This window comes from Colossoma macropomum, unplaced genomic scaffold (genome assembly GCF_904425465.1).
Source record: "Colossoma macropomum unplaced genomic scaffold, Colossoma_macropomum, whole genome shotgun sequence".
Classification (NCBI taxonomy): Eukaryota; Metazoa; Chordata; class Actinopteri; order Characiformes; family Serrasalmidae; genus Colossoma; species Colossoma macropomum.
In genome coordinates, this window is record NW_023494800.1 from 21,675,936 (window position 1) to 21,703,810 (window position 27,875).

The following is a 27,875-nucleotide window of genomic DNA, read 5'->3' on the forward strand; positions in this document are numbered from 1 at the left end:
GATGTATTCATTTATTTTCATTCAGAAAATCAACAAAACATGTAATTCGACCAGGGGTTCACAAACGTTGCATCTGACTGTAGATAAAGTGAATATATTTCTTTGGCACACGTATACAAGACACTGCATCATTTAATACAGACAACAAAATTCAATGTAAATCATGTAAAATGACTAACAGCTTAGCAGTTACAGAATGAAGACATATGTAAGAGGTTACTCCTTTGGCCTACGACTATAAATTCAGTAGATGTATTCTAATTCTGAGTTTGAGAAGATGGGGAAAGAAGAGCCCAGTGAGGAATTGGGAAAGAGAACCTGCTGCTTTTTGGGTGTCAGAATGAGAGAGAGTCAGAGAGAGCGAGAGAGAGAGACAGCAGTGTCAGGGCACTGTTCTGAAGCAGGTGGTAGGGAGGGATAATCCAGGTAAGTCCTTAATGCAGGCTGGAGGAGGTGAGAGGAGGGGAGGCGGGCGGAGAGGTTGCTAATTGTGGCCTGCTAATCCAGGCTGGGCCTTCCCCTCCCCCTCCTCCACTGTCCTACTCTTCCTATGGCACGGACAGGGAAGACCGGGTATAGAGGCAGAGATAGACGAAAAGAGAAAGACTCCACCCTGCTAAGCACGGTCTGAACTGTGTTAGAGGGGAAGGAGGACTGACGGAAAGTGAAGATCCGCGTCTGACTGCGGGCCACCTGGGCAACCCAATACCCACCAGGATACATACTGCGTAGAATGTAGCTGTGGTATTCTGCATACTCTACAAGTAATACCACCATGGGAGAAGTCCAAAAGGTATGCATGCTCACATCTCTCAGTAGGTGCTGCCATAATTCCAAGAGGCCCAATCCATCTGGGCCAAAGCCATCACTGCTTGTGCAAATTTGTGATTATAGGCATGAACTGAATACACAGTGTAGTTTGATATAAGCTGCTGGATATTATATATTATATATTATATATCTTCAATCTTCAGCAACTTGGAGAACATTTGAACTGCAGATCATTAGAGTTTGACTTTCTCCAAATTATGATGATCATCCTTGAAACCTTGATTTACAATGTCAGGGTGATGATGTAATATCCACTGAGTCTTTGTTCTGGTTAGTTTCAGCTTCAGTTGTATGCTTGTTTTCAGGGACCTAGCACTATTTATTTTAAATATGTTTCAATGTAATCATGAATTATGCTCCTGCTTTTCTTTCCAGTGACCCAGATCTCTTTCTTGTTTAACTCTATGAACCCCAGGGCTTGTTTTCTGTCATTGAGAAGCTAAAAGGCACGACAGAACAGGAGCTTCGGATAGTCCTTCTTGGTCTGGATAATGCTGGGAAGACCACCTTACTGAAACAGCTTGCCTCTGAAGATGTCAACACTATCACCCCAACCCAGGTAAGACATGGCAAAGGCCTTCTGCTACACATAAGTTCAAAATTCATCCAAGCTCTGGTTTCACAAGACCCAAATCCTTAGGTAGCACAACTTACCTAACTGCGAGGCATTAGGTTATGAAAGCAGCGTGGCCTGCTGCCATCACAAGGTGTTATGCTTGGTGTTTATCTAATGCTGGACACATTCAAGGCAATTATGGTGGAAGAACTGAATACAGGGTTTTTTTTAAATGTAAAAAGCATTGTATTGCTTATGATGAGCAGGAGGAGGTGAATAGTTCAAAGTGTGTTAGCAGCTACAGCTAATGGTGGTGTGCTCTGAGAGTGAAATTCTATAAGTGCAGTTAGTGCAGTTATATTGTTACATTATCATACTTTCAATGACAAATTGATGTATTTTTGCATCTGACTTGCTAATTATTTATACAGGTTGTCATTATGGAACTGAAATAAAATGTAACGGACTAGAACGACACACTTTCCTCATTCAGCTTATGATTTCAACCATGTTTCTGATTTTATTCTGAAATTATTCTACCAAGGATGTGGGAGAAATGCCCTACAAGTTTACCCTACAAATAAAGGAAGCTGGCAAATCAATTTTAGTGATAGTCAAATGAGAGACAGACTAAAGAAAGAAGTAGCCAAAAGCTCTCGACTGGGGAGGAATTACACATGACTCATAAAATTACAGTCCTAAATCACATTACACTGTGGGACAGAACAGGAAAGACTTCTAAAGAGCTTTTCCTTGAGAATCCTGGTGAGAAGATAACTGCCATGTACAGAGAACATAAGGGCAACACGCACCTAAATAACAACAACTTAGATGGCAGCACACCTGGAGGTGACAACAATGCTATTTTGTTCAAAACTAAAGTGGCTTTTTATGTCACCACTACTGGAACAAAACCCTGCATCTAGAAAAAATGGTATCTTTTCAGCACAATGAAAAAATTTTCTTGACTTTAATGTGAGTTTATGTAACAAGATTTTATTTCAGGTAATTTTAGACCATTTCTATTGGTCCATTCATCATCAAATGTTCATATAGAATAAAAAAGCAGTTGATCTGTCATTCAAGAAAGTTTGCAAAGGGATCAAAAACATGAATTGCAGACTATGTACATTTTTGGAGGTGTGAGTAGATAGGCAGTTGATGTAACTGAAGCTATAAAAAATCTTACGAGAGGCCTTGGTCAACGTCTTGAGTCTCAAGGCCAATCCTTGAGGTCTAGAAAGACAAATAAGTGACTGACTAAACTGTTGACTCTTGAGAGGTCAGGGTCATGACAGGGCATGGCTGTTTGTGAGGCCTATTTCTGTCTCATTCTAGTCCAAAGTAAAGTCAGCAAAGGTCCTGTGTGGCTGACCTTGTTACCAATTTATTTAACGTTTAAGACCTGCTTATGTGGGGCTGGAGCTTCTCCTCACTCTATCAGACAAACCTGGCTTGAGAGTACACTCTTTTTTAATGTGTGCCTTTATATGCTGACTTATTTTGCTGTTAGAGGGAGCTGTTAGGACAGCAACACACCAAGGAAAAGCTTTTGAGTAGAGTGGATCCTGTCTAAGTCCAGAGACCTGGCCGTGTATTTAATCCCACGGTTGAAGATTACTTAACAATAAAGTCAGAGAATTTGGAGGCTACTTATGGGCCAGCTAAATATAGTTAGCACCTCTCTTGCTGGCCATGGTTAACATCTGACCCAATCAAAAACAAGGCATTGTTTATTAAGAGTAAAGACTCAGCAATTATGCTGTCTTTCATGTCACTCATGCCATTCTTTTTCTTTTGGCTGACTCCTCTAGGGCTTCAATATTAAAAGTGTAACCTGTCATGGTATGAAACTGAATGTGTGGGACATCGGTGGACAGAGGAAGATACGTCCCTTCTGGAAAAAATATCTCGAGAACACAGATTTGTTGGTATGACGTCATGTTCATTTATGAAATTCACATTGTTTAAGGTTGTAATAATCAATTTGTCAGATGACATATATGTGAAAAAATCCCTTTGATTGAGCCATTCTTGTAGGTTTTGGATTTTTCACCTAGCATTTTTATCAAGTACAGTAAAATGAAAAAAGGTAGATGGAAATAGCAAAGTAATATAAACTGAGAGCTTGAGTGTTGACAGGTGGTTGCACAAGGCTATGGCTTCAAGCTTAATTCAGGATGGCTGAAATCATAACTACAAAGGAGAAGATCCACTTGAAAGGAAATTGCCTTCTCTGTCGGAAAAGCATCAACCCAAACAAAATTTTCTCTAACTTTTTTCCTTCCCCTGACAGATCTACGTCATTGACAGTGCCGACAAGAAGAGGTTCGAAGAAACAGGCCTGGTGAGGAAACGCAAGAAACTATGACACTATATATATATATATATATATATATATATATATATATATATATATACACAGAAAAGGCACATAAAGAAGCACCAATCAATGGGGGAGGTCACAACTAACCACTTACTTCACTCTGACGGTAGACCAACCCCCAACACAAATAACACATGGACACTTAGACTAATAAACAACATCATTAACAACAAGTCCTTTTGCTGGAGGGCACGCACCTTCCATGTTCTTCCTGGCATTGCCATCAGCATGGCCTTGCCTCACTAACTTGTTGAGGCCTGTGCCAGCCAGTAGCAGATTGGCTACATAGCCCCCCTTTAAAGGTCGACTGTCCTCAGATCGAGCCAAGTCCCTGGGTGCAGGCACAGTACCAGCCAGCATTAACACTGCAGGGCATTCGTTCCTATGCGGCAAGCGCCCCATTCCTCACCCGTGAATGCTTCCTCGCCACCACAGGTCCTTCTGCACATCATAACTTCCCCCAGTACACTACATAAAGTACTATGCAGCTGAGGGCGACAGCCGCCAAAACAGCATTCCACCATCTGTTTTCTCCGCTGCCTACTATGCCATTTACACTGGCCTGAACACTGCTTGTGTGAATCCTCCACAGCTGTTAATTGACTTGAGCTGGACAATGGTCGCCATCCAGTCATTCGATATGCCCCTGTCGGTGTGTGTGAGCACACCTGGTTGCAGTAGAGAAATGACGAACCCGTGATGGAACAAGAAGAGCCGTCTGCCATCCACACTGCACTCAACACACCGCAGGCACCGCTGAACCTCCCAGCTGGTATCTTTTTACCCGCCAGCCCAGGCTTGCAGCACCGCTCTGTCTGCAGGCCTCCCCATGCTGGTTTCGCCATTGAGCCTTGCCGGACGCCTTTCATATGGAGCTTCGCAATGCTGTCCAAGCTGTCTATCCTCATGGTCTATTGCCAGGCTCTGCCTCTCTCGCCATCCACTCTCGAGTTTGTGGAAGCGCCACTCCTCACCAGTCCACTGGGAGAGGCACTATCTAACTGCTGACACCAGTGTAGCATTGGCATAGAGTAAGACACAGGGGAGATCATGATTACACCACAAAAAGAGTTCTTTATTAAACAACAGGGCAGAAAGGCACATACAGAACGATCAACCCTCAGGGAGGTCACCACTAACCACAGGCTTTACCCTGACAGCAGAGTAACCACATATCACAAAACACACTAACCACCCACATCCCCTGACAAAGAATAACACAAATAACACACATACACACTGATAAACAGCAACATTAACAATAACAATAAATCCTTTTTACGGAGAGTATGCGTCTTCCATGTTCTTCCTGGCATAATATAATCTATAGACCATGTACATAATATACTTGCTACTATATATATATATTGGAAAACATTTCTGACCTTTTGCCCTGGTAGGAGCTTTCAGAGCTGATTGATGAGGAGAATCTGAAGGGAGTGCCAGTGCTCATCTTTGCCAATAAGCAGGACTTGGCCACAGCGTCCCCAGCCAGCGAGATTGCAGAGGGGCTCAACCTTCACACATACCGAGACAGGGAGTGGCAGATCCAGGCCTGCTCGGCTGTATCTGGAGAGGGAGTACAGGTGAGCCATTAATGATGGCATAAGGAGGAAGAGGCCTGTTAGAAAAATGTGTTAAAGAAAAGTTAAAAAGCACTCCTTACACCTTAGACCCTTGATCAGCCAAGTAAGACATGTTTGGAGTGTGAAGTTGTTAGCTAACAAGCTGTATTGAGTAGTTATCTCAGATAGACTTGCCATTGAGGTTTCTGACACTGTATGTTATACTGTTATCTACAAACATGTCATTACATATAGCTAAAAACTGAACATACCTGAAACCTGAATTTTGTCTGTACATTTGCCTATTTTTATGGACAACTGTATGTTACATGGTGTCAGAAATCAGATAACCACATGTATTTTGACATATCAACTCAACACAGATATAAGTATGAAGCATGGGCTCTGACTGACAGATACGCTTCTATTACTTGTCAGCTGCATTAGCCTCACAGCTCCTGTGCAAAAATTAGAAGCAAACATTGGACACCAAACATGCCTTGGGCTAAATTTGGGGAAGGGATAAATGGTTTGCATTTGATTTTTTGCTAAGCTATTCTTTTAATCAAGGATTTGTATTAATTATGGCCAAACAGAACTTTAAGATGCATAGTGCCCTCATTATTTTTTTTTAAGTCCTTGGCCTAAGGCCATGTTACGTGAATGATGTAAGTACATTACCCAAAATCAAGCAAATAGAGTCATCTGATCTCATTCACTACCCATTAGAAGGCATGAAATCAAAGTTATGTATCATTTTGCTGTATTATGCCCTTCACACAGTGAAGAGATTAGTGCTGTAAATGACGCTAAACATTTGTTTTCTTTCTTTTCTCAGGATGGAATGAATTGGATCAGCAACAATATTGTAAATAAGAAGAAATGAACCTGCTTGTGAACATCTGTCATTTTGTACAAAAATAAAACCTCTCCGATGTCTGAGTATAAAAATAGCCCTGCTAAATCATGTATGAGACAGATTTCATCGGGCACTCGCTTTTTGTAACGTTTTGTAAGTTGTGTAAGATGAATCCTAAACGATGAGCATTAAGCAGCCTTCTTCTGTTTGACATTCATTCTCTGTCCAAGACTCTTCTGAGTCTACTATCAAAAAAAGATAAGGAAGGGGTGTTTCTGTTATTCTGACCAAATAAGCTTGCTTATGATTTGTCTCTGGCAGTATCTTGGTGACCTTCCAGATGGTTCTGAAACATTTGATTTGACAGTAAATAATGCTAAAACAGAACTTCCAGCCTAAAATGGAACGTCCTTCAGCATATCAATCCCAAGAGAATTTAGGTTTTAGCCTAAAAGAGTTCTTAGCTTTAGCTAGTTTTGAAGCCATGTGTTGGAGGAACCATTCAGAGAGGCTCTGGGCTGAACTCCTGCTCTCTCTTCAAGCTCAGGAGACTCAGTTATGTTTCTGTGTTCTGCTGGCTCACATAGCGTTGATATGATAGACTGGTGTGTGCATCATTTGTGTCATTGTGTGAAATGATCTATTGTGACAATAAAGTTTTCTCTAGTTCTTTACATGGAATCAGTGTTGCTTGAAACACAAAGCACATATACAGATCAGCCATAACATTAAAACTGCCTCCCCGTATCTACACTCATTGTCCAACAACTCCACTTACCATATAGGTGCACTCTGTAGTTCTACACTTACAGACTGTATCTGTTTCCCTGCATACTTTGTTAGCCTCCTTTTACCATGTTCTTCAATTATCAGGAATCCCCAACAGAGCAATCCACCATAGAGCAGGTATGATTTGGGTGGTGGATCATTCTCAGCACTGCAGTGTCACTGATGTGGTGGTGGCGTGTTAGTGTGTGTTGCGCTGGTATGGGTGGATCAGACACAGAGTGCTTTGTATAGTAAGAATAAATGGTTTATATAAGACTAGAATCAAGCATTTCTGAGAAATCAAATAGCATATTTGCCATTATGTTAGGAGGCATGGCTCCAGGCTGAACTGGTAAAACTGCACACAAAAAATCATGGCGAGGATAAATGTAGTTATGTTACAACTGAAGTTTGGGGGGAGGAACATGCCTGAAACCCCTCCTTCTTCCTATCTAACACCTGATAAATTCATCCTCACCTTCCCTTCCTGTGACAAAGTGTTCGCAATCCCCACCGCCAACCAATCTCCTCCCTGTTCCTCAGTCCTACATCAGTCATACTACAGCATTTAACATGAGAGTATGCTGAAACAAAAAAATGATATTTTGCCAAGAAAATTACATTTATGAATTAGAAAAATAAAAATTAATTAACAAAACCCAACCAAACCACTAAGAACGCTGGGAAGTATTTTGGGCAAAACGACTCTTCAGGGTGTAGGACTCATCCACATTAAGTGATCTTATCTAGATTTGCCTTGGTAACTTAGATTTTTATTAGTAATTTTAGCAAAAAAAAATTGTGCAATTCTTATGTTTTAAAGTGTATGCAACCACTTTTTCTCCACTTTAGCCCTGAGGCACAAAGTTCCCATCAAATCTCTTCACAAGAATGACAGAGTACACTTGAGAGATCTGGAAGTTAGATAAAATGAGTGAGGGATTGCAGGGATAACAGGTTTAGACTTCTAGGCTAGAACATGTAGCATTTTATTTCCAGAGAGAATCTCAAGATGTGATTGTGAACCATGAGGACAGACTTAGCCATGACTCAGAGTGTACAGCTAGCTGCCTCTCAAGTTTACTGCACCTTCTGTGACTGTTGGTATGGATCATGTTTTTATTAGAGGGGATATGGAGGACCCCTTGTGCTAATCCTAGTCCATTAACATTACAGCACATTCAGCTCTATAATAAGCCTGTGATCTAACCAGTACATGACTGAGGGTCTGTCGCTGTCCCAGGCAAACATAAGAGTTTGTGCTTTAGGGCAGATCACATCGATTCAGTCCCACATCAATATAGGAGAAGAGACACTCCTTTCATAAACAGGTAAGTCTGGCAGCGAAGGCTTAGTAGGTTTAGCATATGAGCATGATACCTTAGAGAATATTATTAGTTGCTACTTTATTTGAAAGATCACAGCATGTAAACATCATTCAGCCTTACCAAAAAAAAGTTTAGAATCACCATTCAAAAGTTCTGAATCACTGTTTTGAATAATATAAAATGGATTTATTGTAGATACACATATGAAGTGCTTCTGATTAGGTATTATAATTATTATAATAATTAAGAAAGATGTTTAACATAATAATGAAGTTATGATGAAGAAGAACAGTTGTGTGCAAACATTTAGCCTCTGCAGCAAATTATTTTCAATATATAAATACATATTTTTCTGTGAATGTTAATACATAAAGGAATTTTCACACACTCTTCCAGAGCGCTTCCAGTTCTGCAATATTCTTGGGTCATCTTGCATGCACAGCACGTTTAAGATCTACCCATAGATTTTTAATGATGTTCAAGAGACTGTGAGGGCTGTTAAAAAAGCTTCAGCTTATACTTCCTGAAGTAGGTTGTGGATGACTTTGAAGAATGTTTTGGATCATTGTCCTGTTGTAGAAACCATCCTCTTTTCATTTCAGTTTCCTGTATCACATTTGCTTCCAGAAATCGCTGATATTTAGTGTAATCCATTCCTCCGTCCTTCCATGCAATGTTTCTTGCGCTACCACCCAACCCCAACGCATAACATCCACCCCCTTGCTTAACAGTTGGCAAGGTGTTCTTTTCATCAAATGCTGTTTCTTTTTTTATTACAATCATACCTTTGGTGATGGTGGCCAAAGACTTTCATTTTTACTTCGTCAGTCCATAGCACTTGTTTCCAAAATGTATCTGATTTATCTAGATGTTGTTTTACATACTTCAGACTTTTCAATGCAGATCACGTTTCTGCAAGCAACACTGCACAGTAGAACAGTGCACCACCGCTCCTGTGTCAGCTAAACCTTCCTGCAGGTCCTTGTTATCCTATGGGGGTTTTGCTTTGCCTTTCTGGCCAGCATAAAAATGTTTTATTATGTAAAGTAGTTTGCTGCGGAAGGCTGTGTTTATTTCTTTTTACTTCAAAAACACAATAGGTAATTTGGCCAGATGTGCCCAAACTTTTGCATACAACTGTACATACATAACCACTGATATGTCACTACAGTGCACTAGTTATCAATTAATAACTCCTTGTTGACCTATTGAAATATTTAATATTTTTAAAATACTTTATAGTGTAGTTTGTTGTACATCTACACTGTGTTAGTTATTAATGTATAAAATAACAACAAATATTAATATGACAAGTGATTCCAAACCTTTTAGAGGTAATTTAGGAAATCTTGACCTGAGTTCTAAAAATATGTCACCCTTTTTAGTTTTCATTTTTGAAAACTCAACCTACCCAAGTTCATGTACCTTAAGTTAATGATAGATACTTTTTGGACAGACAAAGCTTTCTTGTATCTCAGCAATGATTATGTGGGTAAGAAGAAAAAGAGATCCTAACAATGTATTACTGAGTCAGTAAGTATTCTGAATGTAAAGAAATGTTACATTATGTGCTGCTCTGTGTCTTAAGCTGTTTCACTGGTGAACATTGCTCAGGTCATCATGCGTGTGCTGTACACTGACCTGGATAAAGAGAAACAGCAGCAGGCTCTGGAGCTGAGCTTAGAGGCACGAGGAGGTAAGTCACAGCAGATGCAGCCCAAACATCTGCAGAGCAGACAAAACAATCTTTCTCAATTTTTCTAAATGAAAAACTGAACTAACAATTAAATTGCAAAAAAATTTCATTAAAACTCTACATATTGCTAGTGTCCACCATGCCTCACCGGATGTGGTAGGAGTTGGTAGCTGAAGCAGTATGAGGGCGTGTAATGAAATATCACGGCAGGGATCTAATAGCCTTCATCTGGGGAAGATGACTCACACCTCCATGATTGGGCAAGAACCGGAAGCCTCTCAAACATGAGCTGATTGCGCAACCAGCAGGCACTGAATATGTCCAGACACCAGTGTCAAATTTAATGATTCAATTGCTCTATTAGACTTGCAGTGCCCAAGCTCAGACAGCCAAGACGAGACAGGCTATGGTTTCAAACATGCCTTTGATGTTCAACCTTGATGAAACTGAGAATATAAAATAGAGAAGTGTCTGTTTTCACCTCTCGGGCTGACATACACTACTGTAATATTAGCATACTGATATAAATATGTCATCTTTACTGATGAGCTTGCTAAGATAGCTTACACATTGTGATAATGCCTGTAACAACAGGGGCATTCATCTCTGGCCTCACAATTACTTGATTCAGTTAGATTCTGTTCAGTTATGATTCTGTAGGAAATGATTCATTACATTGTGAAATCTCAAGTTTTACTACTATTCAACTGGATTATTTCAATATGATTGAGAATTATTCAGACTGAATACACAAATGTGGCTAGAGGATCTACAGCACTTTGTGAAAGTGAAAAACCACCCTTCATTTCTTTAATTTCCAGTCAAAACAGCCATTAAATGCCAGTTTCATCAATTTTTCAGTATCAGAAAATGATAACAGGAAAGTTATACAGAAGCCTGAACAACTAAATATAATTTCAAATATTTTTAGTATTTAGTGTGTCCACTCTTTGACAGCTTATGCTACAATCTTTTCAGACCCATAGAATTGAGTTTTCCTCTCACAGTGAAAGGAAGGACAGAACACCTGTGGATTTTTCTGAAGTGAGAGTGGAGCTTGATTTTTCTTTCAAAAATGAATGTGCTGTTTCTTTTAATATGGACAGTTTTGGTGTTCTACTAGGTCTTATATCGTTATTAGAATCAGTAAAACTAGTTGATTTAAATGAAGTGCATTGGCTATCTCTACTACATTGTTTGCCTTGGATTGAGTAGCAATGCAGTGGAGAAGAGTGGGTTTTGTTCCATGTCAAAAAAGCACTTGTATACAAATGTAAGTAAAGTACATTTCATAGTTTTGATCTCCACTCCTTATCTGTCTCTTTCAACAACGGTCTCTGCAGCACAATGACAGCAGGAATCTGAAGAGCTCACTTGTCGAGTTTTACATCTTGTTGGAGCCTCTATGGCTGGTTTGGCTGTAGTTGAATGTTTTGTTAGCCTCTAAGTGGTTGTGATTGTGTGTGTGTGTTTAAAAATGAGCTAAAACTACACCGTGCATGCCTGACACGAAATTTACTAAGGCAGGGTGTTTAAAGTGACCAACAGGTTAGGGAACGAACCTCGTGACCGAAAGGTCGCTGGTTTGATCCCCAGAGCTGACAGTACATGACTGAGTTGCCCTTGAGCATGGCACCTAACCCCCAACTGCTCCCCAGGCGCTGTGGATAGGACGGCCCACCGCTCCGGGCAAGTGTGTTCACCGCCCCCTAGTGTGTGTGTTCACTAGTATGTATGTGGTGTTTCACTGCACGGATGGGTTAGATTGTGGCTGTTGGTAGTGGTGCATTTTTTATGACTATGAAATAATGAGCATAGTATTGGGCTAATACCCAATGCCAGTATCGGTATCAATGCATCCTTCATTATTATAACTGATAGTAAAAATTGCTGCAGTTTCATTGAGATCTTCAGATTGATACATCGCTCCATTTTAATAACTAATAACTATCTACAAAATACCAGAAGATGAAAGAGTTTTTATATACATCGCTATACATTCTAACGCCAACCTGGTTCTGCTCTAAATAGCATTCTTTGAAACAACATCAAGTTTTGAATTTCTTATGCAATCTGAGGTGCCCAATGGACTGTGAAAGAGGACAAAGGCTGCCCAATTTGCTAGTGTTTCAAAGGCAAAATTAGGATGGATTCTTTGAAAATATGTCTCAGGAAGGAGCAACAATAAAGTCTGACATGCAGTATAGCTGCTGAAAACAGCACACTCGCCTAATAAATTACCACAAACACGGATGGAAGCCTCCCTGACCGCATTACAACCGAGTCTGGGCATCATTAAGCTTCCCAAAGCTCATATTTATGATGGGACTGTCATTTGTAAACCACTTGTTAAAAACAGACTTGTGCACTGGGCATGAACTGTGAAGCAGAAAGGGAATAAGGGCTTTTTTGACAGCTTTTCTAGAAAATGGATGGATTCTCTAATGAGCTTTCACATTCATGTTGCTGTATGTAGTGAGAATACTGTTCTTCATGAATGATTTCACTACAAGTTCTGTTTATAACAAACATCTCAAGTACTAAATCTGTTGTAAAGACAAACGTTAGCACATACATTTATGGCTTTGCATATAATCATTTTGTGCATCATTTAAATATTTTTTTTTACCATAATTTAAATTGTACCCTATACTGTGAGGCACAGGCCACAAATACATTGAGTTATTTAATTTTTTTTTTATTAGAAAATCTATCTTGGCCATTTTTTCAAACACCTACGAAATATATGCACTTTAAAGGTTTATAGTTACTGACTGTAGCCTGTCTGATGCTGCACAGTTTGACAGGTCCCATACCAACTCATCAATGGAAAGGGACCACCACAGGACCACTGTTGATCAGTTATTATTTGGATGGTGGACCTTTCTCATCACAGTAGTGGCACTGAGAAGTTATTGGCATGGTAGTATGTGTGGCACTGGTACAAGTGTAACAAGAACCAGACATGAATTACTGACCAGGCTATCTGGACCAGTGCCTAGCTGCCTCTGAGTGCCAGGCCCTCAGAGGAACCACAATACCACAATGCTTGAGGGGGCTAAAATACCTAGGAGAGTCCACTGCAGATGTGAACATTAGCTTAATAAACAGCTCTTGAACTTGTACAAACAATTAAATAAATGGAATAAATGATGAAATGTTATCTGTTTTCAGGCCAATCAAGTTTCATCTTATTATCAACTCATGGGATTTTGTTGTTGCCATTCAAATGGGATGTTTTAGATGGTGTGCAATAGTTGCGGTTTACTTTTTCATGCCTTGATTTGGTTTGAAAGAGAATGAGAAAAAAAAAAATCATGCTTCAAATACACAAAAATCTTCACATCTTACAAAAAAACATAAACTGTTCTGTTGTGAACACAATATATCACAGTCTAATTTTCTTTGCTCATAAAACAAACAAAAAAAAAAACAAATTCCCATTTGCTTCTTTGTTTGTTTATGGATTACTGTTGGAGTGTGGAGGGGTGTATTCTGAATAAACAAACAAAGAAGACAGATTAAATGTTTAGACTAAAGTTAATTGGTGCAATGGCAGATGCTGTGGATTTGTTGCTTTTTACTCATTTAGCACACTTCAATGAAAGCAAATGATTGCATGCATATGAATGCATTCATATTTATCTTCAAACAAAATGTTTTAATCACAAAAATATGAACACTGCACAGTCCTGTTTAATCTGCAGCTAAACTAAGAGATGCTAGCTAAATGATCTTATTTTTCATCAGATGCTATATTAAAATGGATTTTAGGGAATACAGCAGCCCAGACTAACCTTAATTTATCTTAGAGGCTTTTTACAGGTCTGACATCAACCTGTAAATGGTCTTCCACACAGTTTCATCTTCAGGAATGAAATGGAAACGTCATCACATTTCCATTTCATTAGTAGGCAGTGATCGGTTAAGTGCTGTGTCGATCATTATTTCGCAAATCTAGTCAATTATGGTGTGCAAGGGGATGTTAATCTAGAACATGCAGTTCATCTGGTGGACCCTGGACTAGAGGATGACTAAGATAAACTGGCTATGAAAAAGGAAGAGCAGCAGTCTACAGCTATATACATACAAAATGCACCTACACAGTACCTGATAAAGTTCTGTGTAGATTATTATCTACACCAACCAGACACTTCATTAAGTTCACTTCCTTGTTTCTATACTCTTTGTCCATTTTATCAGCTCCACTTTCCATATAGGAGCACTTTATAGTTCTACAATTACAGACTGTAGTCCATCTGTTTCTCTGCATACTTTGTTAGCCCTTTTTCACTCTACAGTGTCACTGCAGTGCTGAAAATGATCTATCACCCAAATAATACCTGCTTTGTGAAGAACGGACTAAATAGAGGCTAATAAAGTATGCAGAGAAACAGATGGACTACAGTCTGTAATTGCAGAACTACAAAGTGCTCCTATATGGTATGTAAAGCTGAAAATGGACAATGACTGTAAAAACAAGGAGGTGTATTTAACGAAGTGGCCGGTTGGTGTATATCTGTGTGTATCAGAGTGCTTTGACCTGGGAAAGAAGATCAGCATTCCTCAGGATGTGATGATGGAGGAGCTGAAACTGCGCTCAAACAGAGGCTCCAGAATGTTCCAGGAGAGACAAAAGAGAGTGGAGAGGTTCACGCTGGAGAGTGTTGGGGGAAGATCCGAGCCTGTGAGTTAACGTCACAGCACTACGCACCATATCATTATTACATACACATTACCAGCACACTTTCAAACAACATGGACAGCTCATGCATTCAGCTTAATTATATGGCTCCTCACTGCCTTTTCTGCAAACTAATGCTGACAATTATAGCACTTAGAGCTGAATAACTTATATATATTTGCTTTTTCAGGCCATAGAGACTAGATTTGGCTGGTTCCATTATATACAGTGCCAGTCAAAACTCTGGATGGACCTGATTGAATGTATCTTAATGACATTAAAGAATGGATACATACATACACACCCCTTATCAAGTAGGTTTAGTGGCCAACAAGGTCTCAGCAAAATGTTGTGGTCCAAAGATAAACATGTGTCTCCAACATGGCAACTTTCCCAGCTAGAAATGTTTGTTCTAAAAACGTTCTGAGAATATTACACACATGTTCTATTAATTATATTAATATTAATATAATAATTAAATCATATTTCACCGGAACGTTCCTGATGATATCCTTAAAACATGCTGCAAATGTTGCAGTTAAAACATATAACATATATGTAGCCTTATAGGCACATTATTTGAAATGCTAAGAGATTTTATTTCAAGCAATTGTGGAGCATTTCTGTTGGTCCATTTATCGAATTGTAAAGGGCAGCTGATTTTTTTTTTTTTAATTATGTTAAAAAATTAACAAATATAGGCCTTTTTTTGGACAGTGACGATGTGTGTATCTTCAGTCCTGTTGAAGATATATGATTTAAAAAATGTAAGATTTTGATTCATCACTTTTTCAGTCACAACATAATTGTATTTGTTTTGTCTTGACTATTATTCTAAAATGTGTAAAACAGAACAATAGCAGGCATAGCAGTATGGAGATGATGGTATAGTAGTATGGAGATGACCTCAGCAGAAAATGCTGGATCGGCTATCAGAGAGACAAAAAAAATTAATCTGATCCAATTCTGTTACAAATCAATCCTGAAAAGAAAATCAGATCTGTATCAGCCGATACTCGCAGTTTCAATATCGGTATCAGAAAAGAAAAAGTGGTACTGCCCCATCCCTATAAATAAGGAAACCCCCTTCTATAAGAGTGACCAAACTTTTGGTCTGTCTATGATTGTCAATACAGAATGTGCAGAGGTTGTAACGAACAAAACGTACTGTACAATGTACTTGTGGCCTTTTTTTAACCTCTTCCCTCTTTGCAGCTCTTACATGAGGAGACAGAGGTCCAGCAGACCGATACCAACCCACCCGAGACACCCAAAAAAGGAAATCCAAATGTTCTTGCACCAGGTGACTAATGTCAGTCTGTTCATGTCATGTAATAGCAAGAAACACTATATGAGCAAGAAGAGAAGCATGCAGCGTAGCAGTTACCACTTTTCTGAGGGTTCACTGCAAATGCTTTGTAGATGCTTCTCTTGTCTATAACATACATACTACATCCATACATACAACTAAATATCTGCTGAATTCAACTTTTCACCAATCTTAACACTCACTCTAACCCTAACGCTGTTTGTGATCAACCGAGTTCCAGCAGACAGTATTGGTAACATTAGCATTTGGAATTAAAACATAAATATAGTGTAGCTGCTTACTCAGCAACAACCACCTACTATGCTAATCCATCTCTCTCAGGTTATTCTGGGCCCCTCAAAGAGGTTCCTCATGAGAAGTTCAATGTTACAATCGTCCCCAAGTCCTACTGCTCTCCCTGGGAAGAACCAAATGACAGTGTGGCACTGCTAGCAAGCATTAATGCCAACCTGCCGGAGCCTCCCCAGAAACTCACCTCTGCCAGCTACAAATGCTTCAACAGGTAGTTCACCACCCTATAAGTCACTAGAGAGTAATAACAGGCTGAAGAGATTCAGAAACTGAATCTTTTTGGGATCGACTCCCGGCCCTAGACAGCTAAAACAGTAATAACAACTGTCTAGAAGCCTGCATTTAGTCCACAAGTTTGTTTTATAGATAACAATGTGTCAGACACTACCTAAACAAGTCTGTTTGATAATACTGAAGAACTCCGAATGCTTTGAGGTATTTGTGTGGGGATTAGGCATGAAGCTTCCATAACAGGTTAGCCACATCAGCCTCATAGCTGCAGTGCAAAACTAAAGAAGGAGACTTTAGACACCAAACATGTCCTGGCAGAACATGTGCAACCTGGGTAAGGGGTAAATCAAAGATATTTTAGTAATTCTAGTATGTAAAGACCAAAAAAGTCAGACCATTCAGTGGGAACACGTTTTAAGTGTGAGAGGGACAAATGATTTAAAGGTGCGGTGTGTAAGATTTAGTGGCATCTAACGGTGAGGTTGCAGATTACAACCACCTGAATACCCCTCCCTCACCCCTCCCTTTCCAAGCATGTAGTAGAACCTACGGTGGCCAAAACTGAAGGCAGCACATTGGCGCTGACACAGGGGATTGTGGGATATGTAAGGCAGTGAAAGAAACAGCCTCAGCAGGCAGCATGTTATACAAACAGTTGATTCGGACGTGACTGTGTGCTTTCCTGCCTCAGAATACTGTACGAGTAGGCAACGCTTGCTACGTTTCAGCACAGCTGATGGTTTACCCTCCCTTACTTTTGCCTGTGCTAAATAACAAGTGTAATCCTCTATTTTTCAAAATTTTGGTTCTTAAACTTCTCGCAACACAAAATGGTTAGCCAGCACTGCCAGCAACCGCTGATTTTCTTGATCTTCTTTCTATGCCTTCCGACTGGTGCAATGGAGGCAAATTAAAGTTTATGTTAAAGCGGCAAAGCACAAAAAGCACTCTCTAGAGCCAGGGTTTGATTTGTCTGTTCTAGGCTGCTGTAAAAACATGGCGGCACAACATAGCAGCCTTTGTTGGAAGAGAACAGGCTCCCTATGTAGATATGATGGGCTCATTTTAAGCATGAAAAAACTATTTGTAGTTACAGGTGATTATACACCAATGAAAATATGGCTTGTATACTACATTACATTTCTGCTAATAGATCCCCCTAAATCTTACACACTGCGCCTTTAATGTGATTGGCGAAGGTAAAATTTATGCAATCTGTACCCAAGATTCGGACCTAGTTTACATCAAAAATGGAGAAAACAGTGAAGTACGCTACTGTTCAAAAGTTTGGAATCACTTGTCATAATTTTTATTTTATATGCAATAATAACATATACCATGTGGGTTTAAATTTTCCAAATTAAAAAAGTTTTAGTTGTTCATCTTTTAATATTTTAAGAATTATGTTGTTATTAAAGGATAAATAATACACAGTATTTATTTATAAATCTTCATTTTTTTGTCAAATTAACTGTTGAAATGTAATGAATTCTGGATATTAATTTTACTGTAACTCCCTTCTCAATGCTGTACAGCTTTATCAGTCAATTGACAATCACTATTACAAAACATAATTGAAAACTTATTACAATGGGTTTGAAACATGGCATTTACATATTATTCCTAAGACCTAGTTTGTACTCTTTGTGCCTACATATAGTCTAATTACAAGAACAGGATGTTACAAAACATTTGCACACATAGACTTGATCTTAAAACAACTGCATGTGAAAATGTATAAGATATGACTTCAAATGTGAAGTTTTCAATCTGACAACGTGCAGTGGCAATGTCAATGGGCTACAGTCATCACAGCGTGTGGTTCGTGAACACTGTTTTTATAAACCATTTGAATGCAATATTAAGAACATATCGTAAGAAGAAATTTAGAATGAAATTCAGGTACATTTTAGAAGTAACACACTATATGCCTTATGAGCCAGGCAATGTTTCAATTTCTCTGAATGCTTACTAGCATATTCTTTCCAATATACAAAGCAAGTCCTGTAAATGGGCAAATGAAATGTAAACAAAAATCATTTTAGTGGGAAACTGAATAAAGAAATGGCTTTTAGACATTGCTTTAGACATCATTTCACCTGACTACACCACTATCAGAATCACAGATGTAGGTTTCCTGGTGCTTTAATAGACACAAACACTAACCAGCATTCCTCGTTTTGACAGAGCTCCTATGCCTTTTGAAGGGACAGCAGGTAGTATGAGGATGCTGCCTCTGCCTGGCTTTGAGATGATGCAGACTTTCACAGAGCCCAAGCTCACCTGGGAGAGAGTGTGTGACCGACCCAACTTCAATCGCGTACCTGCAGGATGGAAAGCTCTATGCGAGACAGCCGATCTCTAAAAACTGCCCTAGAGAAGAGCTGTTGAGAATGTTTGCACACGTTGGGTGCTGACCCATCACGTGGACATGAGATTCTGCAGACTTCATCCGTTTGCATATGTATGGAATGGAATCACATCAATTGCAATCTGAGCCAATGGGCACTAAGCAATGCCTGCTAATTAAAGTTTACATGTGTGGTTTCAATACAGCTGATTCACTTTTTTCAAGCAATGTTTATAGAATTGCAAATTTCGAACTTCAGCATAATATGAGAAGCCAAATTTAATTGACCACCAAATCTTACAGAATAACCTTTCCAAAGAAACTTGAATATTTAATACTGTCCATTTCCACTAAGGTGACAAATGCATTCTAAAACATGGAATGGAAAGGTTATGGAAAGGTGATCCTCATTCATACTTACATTGGTCACTGAGTGCTGAGAACAGAAGCCTATAGACTGCTAGCGTGGTCAACAGTGGCCCCATGTGGAATTTATTGGTCATTGCAACCAACTCTTAGCTTTTTAAACAAGACTGTATAAAAAGCATGATACACATGTCATTAAAAAAAACATACAAATTCAGAATTACCCTTTCTACATACCAAAGCTCTCTAAACAGACTAATAAAAGGTAACAAAGGTAGACATGAGTGAAAACTTTAAAAAGGTCCAAATATAAAAAGCAACAAAAACGGGAAAACAAGCTTCCAGACTTTTAAAATTCTAAATTAATTATTATTTTAAGCTAGTTATGTTTCATTACATATTTGCATGAAGTCTAGAACAGTGTCAACAAGTCCATAAAAGGTTAAAGATATAAAAGGACTTTAAAAATGAGGACCGAGGCAGAAAGGCAGAGCACACATCAGTGAGGTAGTTTCCAGATCGTCTAGGAGCCTCCATGGCGACCAGCATGGGCACCCATGCGCTGAGGATCCTGGGAAGGGTAGTGCACCTGGCCAGGAGGTCTCATGCCCATGGGAGGAGGCATAGGAGGAACAATGCCATCCATGGAGTGGTACATAGGGGGACCAAAACCTGCAGCGCAGCAAGGAAGTCAATCAACACAGGGAATTCACATTTTATAATATAATGGACTGGAATATTCTTATGTTCAGCCTGACCAATGTGAAAATTTGGTTGCAGATGTTGATATCGATTTTAAGGAGCTGAAGATTCCGAAATCTACTCAGAGGGTTATCAGTCAACGTTATCTTATACAGTCACAAATTAAACAGAGTAGATCGTTTTATTGCTTTACTGATCTGTCAACTTACTGTTCTGTTGTTTAACATCTGAACAAGTCTAAAAAAATAGTATAAATATAATGGAACCACTTATCGCTTCTCGTTTTTTTTTTGTTTCCTCAATTCTAAAACAAGCCCCAGCAGATTAGGGCTTAATAATTAGTTAATAATTAGGATCAGGCGTAGTTGATGAGGGAGAACACAAAAATTAGCACAAAGTGGGGTCCCCAGGACTGACACTGGGAACCACTGAAATCATGAACTCATGGTAGCAATATGACATAAATATACATCACAACACTTCAGTTTTAAGGGTACACTATATGCATTTTCTGCATTTTCCATATGCATGAGGTTTAATTAGACAAAAAAACAAGTAATGCAACATTTCAACACAATCAAAAAAAAGAGCACAATGATTTTTATTCATCATTTCCAATCAAATAAGGACTAATTATGATCATTTTGTAATGATACATCCATGTTTTGTTTCACTATAGGTGAATTCCACTGATTTTTCATAATTTCTGTGTCATTCAATTGTTCAAATGAAAGCAAAGTCATTCACAGTGGTTACATGTGAAATGTGCCATCCTAGAGAAACCTAGGAACTAGCCATGTGAAGAGTTTAAAACCTCTAAAAGTGCCCTCAAAGAAAGTTATTACATTAAATGATTATAAATGAATATGCTGCTTAACACTGGAGACTGTTTTATGATAGTACCCAAAATACTACCCAAATGAAACTTTTTTTCCTGATTTACCACTATTTTACCATATCAACATCACATAAACGTTTAAGAAGACATGCTCAGATCGACTGGTTGTTATGGATAGTACATCAAATGGCTGTATTTGCATTGTAGAAATTGCAACCCATGATTCCCATCACCACCACTGAAAATAAGTCGGTAAGTTTCGACACATTTCACATAAAAACACTTTATATGTCAATGACTATATTATGCAGGAAATTTGAAAAATCAGTGGAATTCCCCTGATGATGTGCTCAGACAAGCATATTGTGATGTCATTTATTACAATAATTATAAATATTGTCATTTTGCCCAGCCCTAAATGAGAGGGGGACATAGAAATAACATGAACTCTCACAATTCTGAACAGTATGTTTGGTAGTTCAAAAGAATATCACATTTCTGATTGTGGTTTTCTTACATAAGAAAAGAGACATTATTTCTCCTTTATCAGTGGGAATTTCAACAATGCCCTTAAATCTGTGGCACAAACAATGTATTGGTTGGTCCTTATTCTAAAGCCAGAGAAACACATACCTGGAGGTGGAGGCATGGCTACGCCAGGTGGAGGAGGGATTCCTAAATTAATGACTGCAGGAGCACTGTTAGGGCCCAAGTTGAAATAGTTGGCAGGCGTATCGTCATCAGACACGGGGGGCGGAGGCAGTGCTGTTGAAAAGATCACTGAGTTACATACCTGAGGCATATAGCACAGTACAAGGAGACTTTTTGAAGGATTAACATCAAGGTATTACATGATAAATTTGGTGTGGCCTATATACCTCCATCCTAGCTTCCTGAAAAGACTGGTTATTTTAGAAAACTAGTATCATCTAAACCAGTGTCTACACTGACTGACACCGTACGTTTATAATAATAAAAGAAAAAAAGAATTTACTGGCATTGTCCTAGGTTTTCACAGTAGCAACAAAATCCCCTTTATCATTCCTTGCCTTATGTACATATAGGGAACATAATAATCCTTTTAAGAGTCACTGAGTTTGTGTTTGAATGGGTGCCCAGAAACAGGCTCCACAGCTCCTTACCTCCTGGGAGGCCTGGCACAGGCTCCAGTCTCATTCCACTCTCAGTCACGCCGTCCTTCTCTCTCTCCCTCCCTCGTGCTGCCTGGGACCTGTTCCACACAACAGCAACATAGACTTATTCTTAAAGATATCTAAGCACAGAAAAACAAGTCCATCAGTTACACTGGTATAGTCAACAATATTATCAACACAAATGCCATGTATTTACTGTCCATCACAACAGATTTAGCAAATATAGATTAGAGAGAGTGTGTACATACACACACACACACACACGTACACACACACGCACGCACACACGCACGCACACACGCACGCACGCACACTTCTTTCCCCAAAAAGGTTAGTTTCTGAACTTTCATGTTACATAATAATAGAATTTTTAAGTCATTGTTCACAAAAAATGCAATTATAAATCACTTTAAAGGGCTGGTGACCACTTCACTAAAGAGTATTCATCATTAAAAATTCGATTTAGTCTAACCACAATGAACTGAATGCAATAGGTCAGTAAGATAAAATACAGTATTTAAAAGCTTAAAGTGGTTTATTTAAATTTCAGAAACTTCAAGCTTTCAAACACTGTATTGTATCTTACTGACTGTTAGGTATTGCATTCAGTTAATTGCACTGCATTCTGTTCGATTTTAGGGTGATGACATCCTTCCAAGACTGGTTGCCACAATTTTTCTGAAACCCCTGATTGGAGAAAGAAAAATCAAGACCACCTGAAGCTGAATGGTTGAAACAGTTCTTCATACAGTGGGAGTAAACTGTTCAGAATTTTCCTCACTGTGCTCGTTCACTTCTTACCTGCCCCATTTGACATTGAGGCGTCGGCCATGGATGATAAGCTTGTTGAAGGATTTCTCTGCAGCCATTTCTGCAGCCTGACGCGTGGCAAACTGGATGAAGGCGCACTGCTGCCTCTGCACTACGGTGATGGTGCGGATCTCCCCAAACTGGTAGAAATGGTTCCTGTGAACAGGCAAGCAGGGTATTCTCAGTCACTATTTAATGACTGAATTAAGAGAGTAGTTACATTACACTGTTCCTCTTATGTTAAAGTGCACTCACCTGAGCTCTGAATCTGTAATGGTATCTCCTAGTCCTCCAATATAAAGTGTGGTGATGGTTTTGTCCTCAGGTGGGTCCAGTCTAGGCATGGTGGAAGCTCGCTTCAAAAGCTTATCAGCCACAGGGTCATTAATGCCATAGTAACGGTCCTTTATGTTTTGGTCAGCCAGTGGGTCATCTGGATCAGTGGGCTTCTCGTGCCTACAGAACCACCAACAACCTCACTCAATACAGTGGTAATACATAACACATAGATGTAATAGACCACTATACAAAGCCAAACACAACTGATGAAAAAATAACCACACCTACTCATCCTACTCATACAAATGTTCAAAAGCTCCGAAAACACACTGTCTCAGGGTTATTACTAAAAGCAGGTCTAATGATGACCACTACTCAAGTCATAACTATGGGTCTAGTGCTTTAGCTCACCTGTAGGGGCACTCCTCTCCTCTACGGCACTCTCCCTTCACCCAGAAAGAGCAGATGTGAGGTCTGTTCCTCTTGTAATAAGGTGTGGTGCGCGCTAACTTCAGCAGCATGTCACTGGCCCCAGGGGCCTTCCCCAGAGCACCCACAGGCCGAGTGCCATCAGAATTAGCAATCTGGGAAGAAGACAGAAATGATGTGATGCAATGTTGTATAGTAAAATGACTATGGTCAAATACAGAGATGTCTCTGCTCAAAAGTGCTAAGATTGCCCAAACGTATTATGCAGTATGAACAGTTTTTTTTTTCTCATTATCAAGCAGAAGGTCAGAAGGAAGATTGCGTTTAACTAATGTTTCTCAATAAAAATAACAACAACAACAACAACAACAGCAACAACAGCAATAACCAACAGTATAAACACCTCTCTCTCCATGTTCTGGGTGTAGTACTCTTTGTTCACGTCTGATTTTGGCACATCATCTTTGACGGATATCCCTGTGTCTCTGACCTGAATAGGTAAACCTATGGAAAAGAAAGAAAACAGAAAAAGCAGGTGCCTTTTTAAAGGAATAAGCAAACAGGAGAGCAGCTTGAATGGGTTAATGTTTCTATTCCAGTAGGAGTTTTGATTTCCAAAATGTCTTTTAGATATTACGGAATGTACACTAGCATGACAGTGATTGTAAATAAGTGTATACCACAAGCAAATGTCAACTGTAGATCAGCTAAACTGGTCTGTTATAAAAGAAGCCTGTTTATTACCATACTCCAGATCCAGCAGGCAGGTCTGACACACATTCTTCATCTTACTGCATGTCTGACACACCTCGGTCTTCTTAAAGCGCATCCTGACCCCTGGGCACCAGCGGAACACAGTGAAGGGACGTGCACAGATCTGAAACAGAACAGGTGAAAATACTAAAAAAAAGCTGTGCGCGAGCTTGGGAATGTTCTGATAAACAGTAACTACAGCTTAGCTTAGAAGAGCTAAGAATGGAAAACAATTCAATTACATAAGTGATATGCAATTTATAACCTTACCTTGCACTCTTTGCCATACTTCTCTTTGGTCTATTTAGAACAATAAAACAAAGACACACACAGTGAGGTGATGCTATTTCATCATGAGGTGATTACCACCTAAATAAAATAAAATGCATTACTATCATTATTATTATTATTAGTAGACGTAGTAGTATTATTATACTATCTTCTGCCCATGCAGAATGCTTGTAAGCTAAATGGCATCTAACCTGAGATTAAATTAAAAAATAAATAAATAAAATGTCTAAAATCAATAAAAACTTCTGGATATAAAATTACCATTCTGCAGTTTGTTCAGCCCTAATAATCCCAAGATCCCATAGTTCCTCCTATTGATCCTCTATGATGTATGCTACAGCGACTCAAAATATAATCAATATTCAGAGCATCCTCAAGGGAGATTTAATGACAACCCTACTGGCATAATGTATACTGTGCAGGAAGTAATGACCAATGCAAATTTATTAGGTCAATATTTAAACTTGGACCCAGTTCACACCTGATCATTTAATTTGTCTGGACTGATAAGATCTGATAAGCTTTTAACCATATGCATTTACATTACAGATGAGTAAAATATCAAGATCACAACTGAAAGATCCGCCAATGTATTGTTATTTTGGAATAACTGTTTTGCAGTTTCATGACTTAAGTAATGTGAGTCAGGTAAGTGCATTCACACTGAATTTGAATGTTGCAGCTACACATTTACCAAAAGCTGTAGCACAATTATGCTCATCGTGGTAAACAGCAAATTGCCTCTTACGATATAGCATCTTATTAGAAACAAGTTATTACTAAAATTATTATTATTGAAAATCGGCCATTAGTCAATTTGGCTGTAAAGAAATCAGAACTGGCCTTAAAGAAAATTCAAGATTGGTGCATCCCTTATTTGGTAATCAAAGGCATCTGAGATCTGATTGGTGACTAATATGTAAATCAGCTTATATACAATAACAAAATCACCTGTGCTGTTCCTCATGCTTTCTATGACCTTCTTGTTTGATTGATTGGTGCTTTATTTTAACTAGTTAGAGCCTTTGAAAAAGAAATGCACATCACGAGCAGAACTGAAGGAGCAGCGATGCCTCTGTTTATTGGTGGCAGTCCAGAGGGCATATTTCATCCACATGCAGAACAACAGAGGAAGGTGCCATCACAGTAATTAAGAGAGGTTTTGGTTGTCGAATGTGGCTTGGAGAGACAGATGCATTTATACTTGTCTAACACCTGGCTAAATTGCATATCAGATTTAAACCTTGATATTCAAGACACATCACATGACAATGTGTAAACATGGCCTTAAACACTCCAGACTTACCATTCGAATGTAAGGATTCTCACCCAAACATGTTTGACAGAGAATAGGGAAGTCCTGTTTCAGCAAAGAAAAACGAGAGTTAACAGTCATGATATTTAAAATAAATTAATAAAAATAAAAGTAAGAATAAAAGTAATACTAAGTAACCTAAACTATTTGTATAAACAATATATGAATTTATGATTGTCAAGCTAATATAACACACAGGGTGACTGGAGACCAGTTTTTTAGACATTATCAGTAATGAAACAGCTCAGTGTGGCACTGAGAAACATTTTTGTTTTCGTGTGCAATCTGCAGAGACAGATCTGCAGAAGTTAGATGCCTCCAATTTTACATTATTCCTCAAGTAGCCGATTTCAGTCACTGACTGCTAATACACTATATGTCTGGGAGTTTGTAGACACCAAAATCAAAGCTATTAATAGTCAGTTTGTCTGTCTTTACTGCAGTCTTTGCTCAACTTTTCTGGGAAGACTTTACACTAGATGTTGGAACATTCCTGTGATGTTTCAAGGGAATTTGATTGCATTCAGCCACAAGAGGGGTCACAAACCCCTCTCCAAATCCCAAACGTATTGGATGGAGCTCCATCACTCCAGAGAACGCAGGCTCATGTGCAGCTGCTCCAGAGCATCTCGTTCTATTGGCAATGTTTTCCATGGAGATAATACAAGCTGTGTGTGCGCAACTAAACTCTTGTGTCAGTAACGGGGTAGTTGCATCTTAAAGTAGCTGGAAATAAAATAGAAATATTGTGTCTCACTGTTATGAAAAGTGTCATTGTGCGTTTCCTTGGTAACTTTATAGCTCATTTACTCGCCGACTGGCTCAATGCCCACTCTGCTAAATAAACTAACCCCATACAGTACGCTTTATAAACAGATTTCAATGCACTGATTGGTATTATATTATATACCATTATATTATATTATATTATATTATGGTATTATAAGTTGTTTTCTTTTCCAGCTCCGTAGCTAGAGAAGCTAATACGTTAGCACCGTTAGCGCAGTGGCTAACGAATACCCGCAGCAGACTAGCTAACCGAGACAGACAGAGCTACGGAGAAATGTTCCGTCCACTAGTGTATATTTCTGAAACTGTTAACCTACAACAACCGGAATATTATAGCTACGTGAAACTAAACGTTTTATACTCACCGAGTCCTCCCAGTTCTGTCTGTTGTACGTGTTGGCCCCTAAGGATGTCGCCATTTTCAGATAGTTAACGTAGAGCGAGTGGAAACAGAAATGCTCTTGTTCTTCAGTCGTAGCTGGTATGAGGGCTTAAAATTTCGCCGCCTACTGTATGGGAGTACTAAAACTAAGCCCAAAATCTGTTTAGCAGTGTTGTTTTTCTTACTGACACTGCCATTACTAATAGAATTATCTAAAAATACAAAATAGAAATTGGGGCGTACTTTGCATTTTGTTGCCGTATGGCAACAATGTGCGACGGAGGAACTGCAATCTGGCAAGAAAATAACAATGTGGCTAACAGTCAAACAGGCGGAAATGTAGTAAGAATCCAGAAAAGTATTTAAATAATTATATTGCTTGGCAAAAATTGACATAATTGAACATAAAAAATCTCATGGTGGTGTATTGGTTGACTCCCACTGTGTGCACTGTAGATTATTACATTGTCACATTGTTCATTTTTGTTTCAGTTGTTTCTTGAAGTTGTCGTGTGTAAATGTTGAATTATACACAAAATTGATGAGGCTTCATAAGCCAGGCCTCACCATGTGATGAAAGTGTGAAAAAATATGTACATACTGCAAAAGGAAGGCATGCGATTAAAAAAATGGATAGCATTTTACACATAAAGCCTTCAGTTGCCAAAGGAAAAATTTATATTGTATTTAGACAGAAAAATAATAATAATAAAAGAAAGTACTTGCAGTAAAGGGTTAAAGAAAACAGTATTGAGCTTTATGTGAGGATCAATACTCAAAAAGAAGGAAATATCGACACTTTGCTATCGATCCGCCCACCCCTAAAAAGTTAAATTAAACCGTATTGAGTGTAGTGGTGATCTCATCTTACGCCATTGCATTAAATTCAAAG

The 27,875-nt window shown here is 38.9% G+C and overlaps 3 protein-coding genes across 5 annotated transcripts; 2 read left to right on the forward strand and 1 right to left on the reverse strand.

The window, feature by feature from the left end:
* Positions 1-775: 775 nt before the first annotated feature.
* Positions 776-6,224, forward strand: arl3l1 (ADP ribosylation factor like GTPase 3, like 1). The gene is made up of 6 exons (XM_036588523.1): positions 776-793; positions 1,247-1,390; positions 3,202-3,318; positions 3,684-3,734; positions 5,174-5,359; positions 6,177-6,224. Exons 1-6 carry the CDS (start codon positions 776-778, stop codon positions 6,222-6,224), a joined length of 564 nt encoding a protein of 187 aa, XP_036444416.1.
* Positions 6,225-8,178: 1,954 nt separating this feature from the next.
* On the forward strand, positions 8,179-19,544 carry LOC118820295 (myozenin-2). 3 transcript variants are annotated; one of them, XM_036588581.1, is made up of 6 exons: positions 8,179-8,296; positions 9,882-9,989; positions 14,522-14,676; positions 15,889-15,976; positions 16,325-16,505; positions 18,713-19,544. In XM_036588581.1, exons 2-6 carry the CDS (start codon positions 9,914-9,916, stop codon positions 18,888-18,890), a joined length of 678 nt encoding a protein of 225 aa, XP_036444474.1. In that variant the 5' UTR covers positions 8,179-8,296; positions 9,882-9,913; the 3' UTR covers positions 18,891-19,544. The 3 variants fall into 3 exon arrangements, with proteins under 3 accessions (XP_036444474.1, XP_036444473.1, XP_036444475.1); XM_036588580.1 differs by having other exon boundaries at positions 9,908-9,989; XM_036588582.1 differs by lacking the exon at positions 18,713-19,544 and having other exon boundaries at positions 9,908-9,989; positions 16,325-16,509.
* rbm22 (RNA binding motif protein 22) lies at positions 19,342-27,066 on the reverse strand. Its single transcript, XM_036588579.1, has 11 exons — positions 26,967-27,066; positions 25,804-25,857; positions 24,477-24,506; positions 24,198-24,330; positions 23,857-23,957; positions 23,436-23,608; positions 23,001-23,201; positions 22,737-22,901; positions 21,924-22,012; positions 21,415-21,546; positions 19,342-19,913 (listed from the first exon to the last, which is right to left on the reverse strand). Exons 1-11 carry the CDS (start codon positions 27,018-27,020, stop codon positions 19,765-19,767), a joined length of 1,281 nt encoding a protein of 426 aa, XP_036444472.1. The 5' UTR covers positions 27,021-27,066; the 3' UTR covers positions 19,342-19,764.
* Positions 27,067-27,875: the final 809 nt, after the last annotated feature.

Coding starts and splice junctions, on each gene's coding strand:
- LOC118820295 (XM_036588581.1), top strand. CDS start 9,914: ATGCGTGTGCTGTACACTGACCTGGATAAAGAGAAACAGCAGCAGGCT. Junction 9,990..14,521: donor GAGCTTAGAGGCACGAGGAG/GTAAGTCACAGC, acceptor TGTGTGTATCAG/AGTGCTTTGACCTGGGAAAG. Junction 14,677..15,888: donor TTGGGGGAAGATCCGAGCCT/GTGAGTTAACGT, acceptor CCCTCTTTGCAG/CTCTTACATGAGGAGACAGA.
- arl3l1 (XM_036588523.1), top strand. Junction 1,391..3,201: donor ACACTATCACCCCAACCCAG/GTAAGACATGGC, acceptor TGACTCCTCTAG/GGCTTCAATATTAAAAGTGT. Junction 5,360..6,176: donor TATCTGGAGAGGGAGTACAG/GTGAGCCATTAA, acceptor TTCTTTTCTCAG/GATGGAATGAATTGGATCAG.
- rbm22 (XM_036588579.1), bottom strand. CDS start 27,020: ATGGCGACATCCTTAGGGGCCAACACGTACAACAGACAGAACTGGGAG. Junction 23,609..23,856: donor CCCAGAACATGGAGAGAGAG/GTGTTTATACTG, acceptor TCTTCTTCCCAG/ATTGCTAATTCTGATGGCAC. Junction 21,547..21,923: donor TGTGCCAGGCCTCCCAGGAG/GTAAGGAGCTGT, acceptor TCTTTTCAACAG/CACTGCCTCCGCCCCCCGTG.